Below are 13,327 nucleotides of genomic sequence, written 5' to 3' on the forward strand. Positions count from 1 at the left end.
ACATGGGTGTGACTTGAAATTCGGTGAAACGAAAAAGTGACACTAAAAAGAGACAAGAGTATTGGTCCATAAAATTTAGTATGCTAGAGAATGAGATACAATACAGAAATACACGGTTTTTCCTATCCTCTTCGTCCCCTCTTTGTGCGGTCTTTCGTAGCCTTCTCACTATTCTTTCCCAAGAATTTTATATATGGGTCATTCCATATAAATTCAACGATATTGCGACGGTGACCCTCTTCGATTTTTTATACGTTTTTATGCATGTAAAATTTTCTTCCTAAATAAAAATTAAAAACAATTTCCTTTATTGCTTTCTCGGCGTGTTTATGTTAAAAAATTAGTTTTTTGTTCAATGGGACACTTTCGATTTTTTTCAAAAACATTCACAAAATTCTACGTTAAAAAACAAACTTTTTAAGCTATATTGCAAGACGAACTTCAAATCAATTCTATTAAAAAAAATTTTTAAAACAATTTTTTTCATTAATTTTGATTTGTTATTCTCCTAATTCCTTCAATCAGTCTCAAAATATATAAATTTTCTCTTATATTTTAGATCTTATTTGACTCACTATCATTACAGACTTTTTCTTTTATTTCTTTTTGTATTAATACTATACGTTTTTATTTCCGTTAATCTAGAAATTCTTTTTACCATAGTATCCGGTGTGGCAGAATGAATTTGTTGGGGTTCTGTGTTGGGTATGGATTTAGCACGCATAAAACGATTCAATAACTTCTTTTTCATTGATGGATACTCAGTTTCCGACGCAAATTTAACTTCAATATTCGGTAAGGCGCCTTGTGATGGTGTATGTGGCATTGTGAAAAGGATGACGGCTAGAGCAAGTCTTCAGTTCCCTTTCGATTAGCAAATCACAATGACACAAGACTTTTATGAATGGGCTTGTCAACCGATCAGCTTACAGAATATTGAATTTTTCGATAAATGATATACGTGGTCGTGCTGCCGTACAATAAAATACTTAAGGAAACAAAGTTTGATCATTCATATAAGGTATTACGACAAAAGGGGTGATGTACCCCCTTAAAATCGAATTTTGCCGTAAAACTCTGAAACGCGTATCGACTAATTTTTCGATCTCTACAAAATGCAATTGATCCCGTTCGAATAGGAAGAATAGATTTTATGGTACGAAATTAAATTTTCGAATTAGGGGTTGTCAACCTTGCCCCTTGAGAGCGTAGAGTGCGTCTTTGATCATCAATAGAAATATTTTAACGTTGGTTTTATTTGAACACATCAAGCGTTTCTATGCGAAACTGAGAAACCACCCCATGAGGTTTCCATCTTCGACATCTGTTTTCACCTCTGTAAATCGTTTATGGGCCGATAAAAAAATAGACTTGCCCAAATAATTGAAAAAATGAAGCAACATAAAATTTTCGCTCATTCAAATAATCGCTCACATAATAAAGAGCATTCAACATTCTGAATTATCACTCAGAATTCAACGTATAAAAATAACACCTTTCCTTCTCACGCTAAGAGGACCGGGCTCATTCGGCTTCGTTTGAGCTCAAGATTCTCAGATGAGTGTCCGATTTATCCAGGAGGGCTGGGACAGTTTGATTTCGTTCTCTCTCAAGATTTCTGGTAGGTCCCCTATCCTTTTCCTATCGGGGCCGAGTTAAAATTCCGAACTGTGAGAAATCGGAATGCTCAAAATTCCGAAAATCTCCCTGGTGCGATATATCTATATATATATATTTAGTTCCAGCTAGATTTTCGGAATTTTAAGCCTTCTGATTTTTCACAGTTCGGAATTTCAACCCGGCCCCTTCCCATCTAAGATGACCGTGGCCGTTCGGGTTCGTTCGATCACAAAATTCTTGGGTAGAATTCCTACCTTTTCAAGCCAGAAGAACCGGGACAGTTCGACTTCGTTCTGCCTCAAGATCTCTGGGTGGATTCTCTTCCATCAACAAATAATTTCTTTTCTGAGTGGTCATTAAAATTGATTAAATTGATTCAAAAGAATTTTCTCATTAAAAAGTTTTTTTTATTTTTTTTATTTTCTTTTTATTTTTTTTTTATATATATACAAAATAAAAATAACTTTTTATTTTCTCATAAAAAGTTATTTTCAAGACGAGACAAATGACGAACAACAAATTTATTTGGATTATATCAAGTCATTAAAAGTGAAAGCCTAAATAAAATTCACTCGTTAAATTTTTTTGCATTATATTGAATCAAAAAAGTGAGTTTGCAAAATTATAGCTCAAATAAAACAATTATTGGAAATCGAGAATTAATTAATTAATTAAAATAAGCGTTGCGAGACAATATCGAAAATCATTGCGAAATACTCATTAAAATTGTAAAAAATATCGAAGAATTAAATTATTGCGAAATTTTAACAAAATTCTGTCAGACGAGAAAAATACTGGAAATAAAAATAAATTCCATTCAAAATAAAATTAAATGGAATACGATTTGAAACAAAATATTTTATTTTTATAAATTGATCAAAGAAAAAAGTCAAAATTCAATAAAACATTCGTTATACTTTTGTTTTTCTTTCATGGCCGCTCTTTATTGATATACAAGGTGAATCACAGTCATCTTTTAGCGTAGCGTAACTTTTTATTTATTTTTACCAGGATTCATGTACATCTAAAAATTCAATTTATTAATAACGATTGAAAGAATGTCCAATTCGAAGAATTTTCGAGAAATCGAGTCAAGTAAAACTATATCGACAAAATGTCAAAGAAGGTTTGAATTCCAAGCTGTCATTTTGACGGAACGAATAAACGTTGTTTTTTTCGAAGGAATTTAGTCTCACAATGGTCGTGTTTCAAGAACCAATTGGAATCGCGGGAAAGCGATAACAATGAACAGCTAATTCACGCGTCACAACCTTACTTCATAAAAAGGGAAAAAAAAGGGAAATAGCTCAAACACACGCGTAACGGTATGCTCTAATCAAAACCGTACAGTTATAAGATACACACACACACACGCACGCACGCACGCACACGCGCACACACGCACACACGCACACACGCACGTAGTGGTTAACAAAAGATATTTGTCGATCAAATTGTATTGTAGACAGATTCTTAAACTTAAAATATATACATGCAACGATGAGTCTCGTTCCGACCAACGCCCGACCAGTCGAAAAGGCGTGAAAAATGAGCCATAAACCTGGTCCACTGGTCGACACAATTCGTTCGACTTGTGGAGCAAAATGTCACATCGCACTATATATAAATAGGTATATTCATATCTAAATATAGATGTAGATCATATAATATATGTCCCCATCTCCTCAACGTGTTGCTACAGTCGGGATAGGAGTGAGTGCTAGAAGATATAGATCCATGCGCATGTATTAACTCGGCAATTTTAAAAAATCACTACCAAGCAAACTATTGCAATGCACCAAGAATCCTTTTACAGTCTATTATCTTATATCGTCAAAAAGAAAGCCCATACCAAATTTCAGCCTAATCAGAGGTCACAACTGTTCGGAAGTTTATCTATCAATTGACTTGAGTGACCCTCATTGAAATGACTATTCTCAATTTTTATAACAGGAAATCCATAAATCTGAAGAAATGGAGCAACAGATTGACATTAGTCAGCAGGAATCGGACCAGCAACAAATATTGGGACAAAATCAATCTCAAAATCAAGGGGGTCTACCAGATCAACACGATTGGCTAAGTTCCCAATGTCTTCCTATAGACTTACCGATACCTGTGATTCCAATACTTTCAGAAACACTGCTTGAATCGTCTACAACGTGTACATCAGACGAAAACTCACTCGCCGAGCAATCTCTCGGGTCACAGTCTGATAAAACGGTTCAGATGACACAACAATTATCGCTTGAACCAACTCAAACAGTTGTTTCTCAACAAAGTGAACAAGTGCTGCCTGAACAGATTGATGGATCATCTACTGGCGAACAGCAACTCCAACAGTTAGAGATCAATTTTCAAGCACATGCGCTGGAACATCATGTATCGGATTCAATTGAAGATACCATAGATTGCAATACTATTGCAAGCACTCCGAGCAGGTTTGAAAGTTTCATTAGATGATCTATTTTAATTTTCTATTAACCCTTGAGCTGGGTCTCGTCTGGGTGGAGGGGGGGGGGGGCACATTATCGGCTTTACTGGATTTTTTTTCGAGTGAAGAGAATAATTAATTTTCGAATTTTTGTAAACATTTTATTACTCGATACACCAAGCTATCCTCGCCTCTCTCATCTTTGAAATACCGATTACAGATCTCGCAAACTTGAAAACATCGTTCTGTACATGAACTTTAAAATAACCCAAAATAAATAGACTCTTTTGATGTTCTTAACTAGAACACTGTTCCAGGATATTCGCTATTTTCAAAATAACATGAAAAACTATTCTGGAGCTTTTTCCGTAATTTTTCCACGGCTTGTATACGTCAATTACAGGGAGGAAAACATTTATTGGTTCTTAAGGGGTATGAACAGTGTAAACATTGGAATTTCAAAAATTCATGTTCGTTTTATAAACCAAAATCGGTTAGATTAATTTACATAAAACTTAGTAAACAACTTTTCTAAAGTTACAAGGGATAAAATTCCGAATACCGGTTACCTACGATTGGCTTCAAATTTGGTACAGACCTTCTTTTTGACATCACAAGAGACCCTGTAAAAGGATTTTCGGCGCATCGAAATATTTACCGAGATATTTAATTTTTAATGTCGATAATCTGCTCAGTCATGTATATCTATTTATATATGCATTGCATTCTGAAACCATAAAATCTTATGCCATTCATAAATGAGCCATAGATGACATTTTGTAGCATTTTGAATTATTTTTATTATCTATTTTGTCTATCCACATTCCATAATCAAATAATAGGAAGTGATTATAATTGGTGCACACGTCAATATACAGAATTTTCATAGTTTGCAAGTATCCGCTGTGGTTTATTCATCTACAATTTCTTACCACAAATTTATTAAATTAATCATGCCAAAATTAAAAGTAAAAAGACAGGGTACTGAAAAGCGAACAGAACTTTAAATTGTTTGATGTATATGTGCATTGGCTTTCGATGGAAACAATTTCAGCCCTATTCGCTGAAGTAGTAAGCGGCTGAAGACTTGAGTAATAAATTTCTTTGTTTATATACTACAGTTGAAACCAAAAAATGAAATGATTTGCACACTGGCCGCTTTAAAGAAATATCAAAGTTTACAGGTGAAGGCCACATTTTTGAAAGTTATTATGACACATTTGAGAAAAAAAGTGAAAGGCATGGTCATATTGAAACAGCAAGCAAAATGGAGTAATTTTGCATGTCTCTATGGTTATACGCAGATAAAATATTTGATATCACGAGGAACAAAGCACTCAATGGCTTATTGAAATAAACTTCAAAATTCTTCATGTAACAACTCAAGTAAATATCTATGCATTTACTATAGGCACAATAGTATATTACACACCTAGGGAGGGAAAATAGACTACTTCAAACCGCGGGCAGAATTGTCACCCGAGCCGAAGGCGAGGGTGATAAGCACGCGGTTTGAGGTGGTCTAATTTCACTCCCGTGGAGTGTATACGATTTTTCTGTCCGACGCAGGCGGAATGCGGCAACTTCGGCCCGCGCAGCGGGCCGAAAGTTGCCACTTTCCGCCCGGAGAGCTGAAAAGATTTTTATCAAACTCGGGTGTATAAACAAGTGATCAAATCGAACAAGAGTTATTGTCATAAATATTTAAACTATGTTGATGAACTCAATGAGAGGAAATGGAAATACACAACATACATATAATCCAGAAAATGAGCAGAAATTGATATGCATACACTGTAAGGTAAACTGGACAGTAGTCTCAGTGAAACCCTATGTGACACTCATGTAGTTCAAAACACGAATGCACGATGATTCATAAGAAGTTGTTCGATCTGTTCTCTCGAAACTTGCTTCAAATGAACAATTCATTACTAAAGGTTATAAAAAAAAAACCATTTCAAACGCAATGAATAAAAAAATGAATCTGTTAAATCATGGTAATGCGTGAAAAACGTTTGGTTCAAAGGAACAAAACGTGGTCAAATAAATGCAAAAGTGACGAGTACATCGGATGACGAGTGAAAAAAATTCAAAACATAATGGTATGTAAAAAAAATTACGAAACCAACTGTAAATAATTTCAACAAAACAATTAAGAAAAGCTTTCACAAATCATGAAAAAATATTATATTAAAAAAAATACAAATCTGTAATTATATTGTAAAAGAAAAAAAAAATTCAAATAGGAGTAGTAAGGCTATACCAGTTCTAACCCATGGGGCTCTCAGGGGGGAGCGGGGACGGGGGAGCGCGGGGACCGTTGCGGGGCTGCACGGCATGTGGAGGGGAAGGTGCGGGGGTGCGGCGGCACTTTGAAGAGACAAAAGATTTTTTTACACCCTGCAATGACTGATTTATGTTTCCGGTATATCAGATTGAACGGAATTTTCTTTTTAAAGTGCTCTTGCCGAAGATGATCTTAATTATCGGACTCCGTGACGAAAGATGTTTACATGTCACACTAATGACAAATTTATGTGTCCGGTGTTACGTATTTTGTATTGTGGCGCAAGTTCCGACAAGATTTCTTTTTCAAAATGCCCCTCCCCCAATTTTTGCTTAGAGGATTATATTGTTTTTCTCAGAAAAAATGAAAGTTTGCATCAGACTGGAAGTATTTGCTCTCAACGACAGATTTATGTGTCCTGTGTTACATTCCTGAGATGGCGATTTCTTTTTTCAAAATGCACCTGCCCCTCCCTCGACAAATTTATGTGTCCTGTGTTGCATCTTTTGTATTCCTGAGGTGGTACAAGTTTCGACGAGATTTCTTTTTTCAAAATTGGATCATTACTGAAGTCGAGGTCGAGATGGAAAGATGTGCAAGTATGTATGCTATCCACCCGGCGAAACATCCATTGGCATTAACAGCAAATGAACTTGAATCATTACCGAAGGCTTTGCTTTTGAAGTATTATAGTGCATTCATTCCTGTTTTATGGAATCGTTTACCCAAGTATTTGCAGTGTGATAGTGAAGTGCAATCATATCAATTGTGCTACGATCATTTTAATCAACCCTGGCTACATACGCATATTGATTCTTGTAGACCTAAACGACGAGATTGTGAAAAGTGTCACATAATGGAACGACTTGTGAATATCTATACGACTCTACGCATAAAAAATCCCTGTGAAATGACATCGGAGGAGCTCCAAATTATATCTCCTACCGTCTTTAAACAATGTTTTAGTGAATATACAGATATTCTGTGGGATCGTTTACCCGAATATTACAAATCCGATAGTGAGATTGCATTATTACGTCGTTGCGTTGAACATTGGAATGTATCATCGATGGACGATCATATTGACGGTCCGGCTCCGCAAGGTCGAAATTGTAGGAAATGCTCTGAACGTGTTTGAACAAGTTTAGAATGCACGTGTTCATAACGTCGGCGGAATCAAAGAGCCTGTACAGAAAAAAGGACCACCGGAGGAGATTGCATCGATTCCAATATAGATCACGTTTGAACCTGTTTGAAAGCGTGTGGAAGGGGATGATCCAGTTTTGGGGTAGGGATAGATGGAAAAACTACAAATAGTAGAGTCCAGAAGAAAAAAGCATCACTTCACGTCTTCGTAAAGTTGAGTCAAGACTTGCTCTTTAAAGAAAATCTCAAAAAACTATATCCATAATGGAGTTCTCCGCCATCAACAATATCATCGCAAAGTCAGAGTATCTCCCTGCCAAGAAGCTGAAAGAACTTCAAGTCAACGAAGAATATCGCGTCTCGGACGTGAGGACAGCAAATACCAAATGGGGAAAAAGATACGTCGCCGAAATCAGGAATGAATTCACCGTATTCCTGCCACCGCGAGTTGTCAAGGCATTCGATCAGAATCCAGCGGTATTCGAGAAACTTCTGGAAACGGCTCATTGTGGACAACTATACATGAAATATCTCGGTGGTGATTGGAACGCTATTGAATTTTCTCAAAGAGATTTCTAATATTCTCAACGCAAAAATGTATATATCTGAATCACCGATGAAATGTATGTTGAAGGAGGAGGAGGAGGAGGAATATTGTATAAATAAAATTACACATTTATGAAAAAATTGTTTTGTTTATTCCAAGATCCCTCTATTACATAATGCATGATATACGTATAACCAGCTTTGCAAAGATTTTACATTCTTCGTTGCACAATTAAATTTCGATTCGTTGGTGTGGTGGTGATGGTCGCAATTCGATGGACTTTTCGGCAGTTTTTTCAACGATGGGCAGTCCAAAGTCTCCAAATCGACAATCTCCGTTGACAGATCCAAAAAGTTCGTCAGCCATAAAGACTTTTCGCAGCCTTTTACGAAGATGGTATGAGCGCCGCCTAAGATAGTTTGAATTATTCCTCTTGCTGCATCGTATGGTATAACACCAAAATCCCATGACAATCCATGAAAATTACGTTCCAGCCATTTGTTTGTCGTTTTATACTTTGTCGGCAGAGAATCCCATGCATACGGTGGTGCGAAGAAAAGTGTGAGAGGTTCAGCATTCTTCACGTCCGCACGAATGATTGAAATTTCTTTGAGTATAAACTCATTGATGGGTCCTTTGAAGCCTTGTAGATCGATGACAAAATCCATGATGACTGTTGGCCGAAGAAGTTGATGGTACGGTTTTATACCAATTTTCTCACCCCACCACTCACAGGATTGTATTCAACGATGCGATCGTGTAGAATGAGGCAGTATGCGCATGTTTGTGCTGGAATATTTGTGCTTGTTTCAAATTCGAGGCGCACATCAACAGGTCCAGACTTGAGAGAATCGTTCTGCTTCGAGCAGTCAATCACAATGAGAGGTGCAAATTTGAGAAAATCCGCTTTTGTAAGCCATGGTTCGGCCTCCTTATTGTAGTACATCGGTTGAAAGTTTGTATACATATCGTACAGTACTGCATACTGATTTTGTTCTATATTCAAATTCATATTACCATAAGGATAGCATTGTGAATTCAAGTATAATTTTACATCAGTAACGTTGCAATGATCAAAATTACTCGCATTTTGCCTCTTATTATTCTTTCGTCCTGTTTGGAATGCCAGGATCACATATCGAGGTTTTTCCAGCTGCGTTGATGTCTTGACTGACCACACGTGTTTCGATGTCGCCGGTAACATTGGGTATTCATACAATTCCCACGTACGAAAACTCATTGGAATTGGGGTATCTTTGGCGATGAATTTCAACAGTTGAATTTTCCGTTTATCGGCCACGGTGACGTATGGAACGAGCCATTCAATTTTCCGTAGTGTAATTTTATAATCTTCAGCGGCTGCTTGAACTATTGCATTATCATCGGAACGTGATCTAGTCAAAATCAATTCGTGCTTTGCATTCACCACCATTTTTCGATAATCTTCAGCAAATCCCAGCAGCATGCTCAGTGGTATGCATACGTCAAAGTTGCCAGCTACGTCTACAATTTGTTTAGTCTCCTCAACATCGAGCCAACCGGTGTTCTCAAGCATTGCACTTCTCGCCGACGAATGAGATGTATATCCTTTGATGAGAGATGTGATTCCCACATTTTTATTACGATCGATTTCAACTGCGTTAAGTTCATAACGCACCTCCTCGAATAAATGACAAATGGCATTGTTGACGAGGCTCGTTGCAGCTAACGCTGCACCATCCGCCTTTGTCAGTTTGCCGCAAATGCGAATTGAACTTTTGCTCGGTAGAATTGATAAATCTTGATGTTGGATTGAAATACGTATTTCATCACTGTTGTTGTATGTTGACGACGCGTATGGTTGATGAGCGTGAACCTCATAATGTATGATGGATTCGTCAAACATGACGGGTGTCTGGATGTTTACGATTTCTTCCTCCATTGTAGGCAGCAGATGCACAACGAGCAAAGCAGATAATTTCTCACACGCGAACTCCACGAATTTTGAGACCCAAACTCTTCAATAGCAGAAGGTTTTGAGGTGTTAGCTCTTTGAGCGTTGATCGACGACTGCTTTCGCGATCCCATGTTGGCTTATTAATATTGCCAATACGATGATTGTAAATTATGCCCATTGAGATTTTATATGAAGTCTTATGGTGATGACTTCACCGCGGAAATTGATCAAATCTCCGTCTTGATGGACAATACGAAGCTGTATATTGTCAATGCGACGAGTTGTGATTGGTAGATAAATGACGCTCGACGGTACTTCGATGATTTTATAGCCGGCCGGTACAGATGGGAAAAATTCGTGAATTGTATGAACTTTTCGCCCGTTGATGTATGCACCAGTGGTTATGTTACACTCGACTCGAATGGCGTTCACTTTGAGAATGGACACGGGTAGATCGGACACATGTCTTTTATTGGGCTCCAATCGACGCGACGTAAAACCCAGCAAAGGTGCAATCGAATTTTTGGATGTAAAATCAATCGATTGATTGCACTCAATTTCACTGCGTAGCGTATAATTATTCGGCTTAAGCTGAATTTGTATGTTTTTAGATGCCAACTCAGTTTTCAAATATTTTTCAATATCTTCAATTTCATAGCTGCCCGTTGGAATGGTCACCACATGATTTCCAACGTGAAATTCATTGCAACCAATGTCGATATTTGGAATCGAATTGAATGTGAGCAGCTCGACGAGTCCAAGAGTATAATTTTTGTCGGGCGATAGTTCGATGGGTGGAAAAAATTGTGCCTCGAGTATGGAGGATGATCCAGTAATGGTGATCGTCAAACTATCATCCATGATGCTCGCAGATTTAGAACTAAACACGCAGCTCCATAGTCCTCATTTATATAGTGCATAATTGTCTCGTCGATTTAGTTGTCCACACAAAAATTTCAAGCATAAATGCCCGCATATTATTGTATCGTATTCCTGATACTTTTTATAATTGTATTCCACGCTACCAACATTGAAGTATTTCATGAGTTCGGGTGGAGGTGGGAGATTACCGAAGCTGTCAAAGTATGTGACTCGTTGACCATTCTTTTTATATGCAACCCAGTGTGTCCCAGGGCCCACATTTTCATCCAAATTCACTATTGCTGATTCTTGTTTGAGTGGTCCATTTTCAGGCAAAGTGTCACGCATGAAAACCCCACGAAAGTTACGAATTTTCATGGCTCTCGCATACTTTAGCAGATCGATGTCGGTGAGTGGTTGATGTGGTAGCGTGATTATACGTTTTTTGTCCCGAGGTAAAGACCCAAACCCTGTTTGTATGGTTTCAGATGTAAACCTTTACCCAAAGCGATGGCCTCGAGTGTTCGGTTGTGACGTTTACTTTCCTCCAATTCCTTTTTAGCCGCTTGAGCAGCATTTACAGCTTTGACTATTGCAGCACTTCCACCAGACAGTGCACCAACGGCGCTAAGGCCGGCAAAGATGGGTACGAGGAAGGGCAATAAACCGCCGATTTTGCGAGGTACAGGTAGAACCCGAGGCGTGCGTACTTTAACACCTTTAACACTGGCACGCGCACCTTTCAATGCTGACATGACGATTTCACGGGGGTCACCACTACGAATCATGGCTTTCTTTGCGGCACTAATGATCTTTTTCAGGCAAACACTTTTTTTGGTCTTTTTCGTCACTCCTTTCATACCTAGACCAAATTTCTTTTTCGCCTTCATAATGTTTGTCACGGCCCAAGCACTTGCTCTTTCACCAAGACTTGCGTCTTTCGAGGTTACACGTTGCCAGGCTTGTTCAGCCAAAATTTTATCCGCCAGATGTCGTGCTTCCAAGTTTTCACGATTTTTCGAATATGCGATATCGTGTTCTTTACACGCAGCGTCCAGCGCGTTTATACCAGGATCACCACGAGCAAGACGTTTGATCAATTTCGTACCAGGTCCACAATATTGATAGCCCGGTAGATGTAGTTCCACGGGGAGATTGTTGATTATACTGTTTACCAAACCTTTACCAGGTTTATCATGTACAATCATCACTCTGCAGTGGTTACAACTCGACTGACTATTCCAACATTATAAAGTTGCATTTATATGATTTTTTCCATCAGTCGCACGCGAGATGAAGTCGAAGAAACAAGTTTCGAGCGGTCAACTCCCCATAATAAATTTCGATGAATTTATTGTTGGAGCGGGTAGTGTGAAGAAGCGTCATGGAAACTTACTACCTAACAGCATTCGAGCCGTATTTTGTGGCCCCTCGAATTGTGGAAAAACGAATGCCTTACTCACGCTCCTAATACATCCAAATGGTTTGAGATTTGAGAATATATATCTATACTCGAAATCGTTGAAGCAGCCAAAATACCGATTGCTCGAGCGAATGCTTAAACCTGTGAAAGAAGTGGAATTTTTTCAATTTAACGAGCATGAACAAGTTGTGGCACCTAGTGAAGCTCGCCCAAACTCCATATTCATCTTTGACGATATAGCGTGTGAGAAACAGGACAACGTGAGAGCATTTTTTTCCATGGGAAGACACGAGATTGTGGATAGTTTTTATCTCTGTCAGACGTATACTCGTATTCCGAAACATCTCGTGAGAGACAATGCAAATTTTATAGTGCTATTCAAACAAGATGATATGAACCTCAAGCATGTATATAATGATCATGTCAATACGGATATGACTTATGCAAGTTTTAAAAAATTGTGTGTCAAGTGTTGGAAATCGAACAAGTATGGATTCATCACGATTGACAAGGACAGTGAGTTGAATGCTGGAAGATATAGAAGGGGATTTGATTCTTTCCTCACTGTCGATGATGATGATGATAAATAATTGTTCCCCTGGATTTTACAAGGCAGTCTAAAGTCTGACTTACTCGTGTCAACATGAAGCGCAAAGAACTTTTAAAGGAGACGGCTGTATTGAGTGAACTTGCCAAGGCGAGTGATGCAATCAGACGAAAACATCGAATGTTGAAAAGTGGACGTGATAGTGCTCAGCAGAAAATACAAGATGTGTTTAAACCGATTGTTGAACCATTAGAAGAACTAGTTTCATATACGAAAAAACCTAAAATTAAGAATGAACGTGTAAATGTTAAAAAGGAGGAAGAGGAGGAGGAGCAGGAGGAGAAGGAGGAAGAGTCTCCAAATTTTGGAGAAAATAGCATGAAGCAAGATATTTCTTTCAAAGATGATATTTGGCATGATGCAATTACTGATGAGAATGTCGGTGTACCCTTAACTAAAAATAGCGATAATGATATTCATGAAGATAATAATGATGATGATGAGGACGATGATAACTTGGAATCAT

General features: G+C 37.9%; 1 protein-coding gene across 1 annotated transcript in view; it reads left to right on the forward strand.

Moving 5' to 3' along the window:
• LOC122408149 (uncharacterized) overlaps positions 1-13,327 on the forward strand; it is a 1,237,064-nt gene that overhangs the window by 828,629 nt on the left and 395,108 nt on the right. The window contains exon 17 of the mRNA XM_043414787.1: positions 3,574-4,061. Coding sequence (XP_043270722.1) covers positions 3,574-4,061 — 488 coding nt within the window. The remainder of the gene's footprint in view (positions 1-3,573; positions 4,062-13,327) is intronic.

Source organism: Venturia canescens, chromosome 1 (assembly GCF_019457755.1).
Source record: "Venturia canescens isolate UGA chromosome 1, ASM1945775v1, whole genome shotgun sequence".
Taxonomy (NCBI): Eukaryota; Metazoa; Arthropoda; class Insecta; order Hymenoptera; family Ichneumonidae; genus Venturia; species Venturia canescens.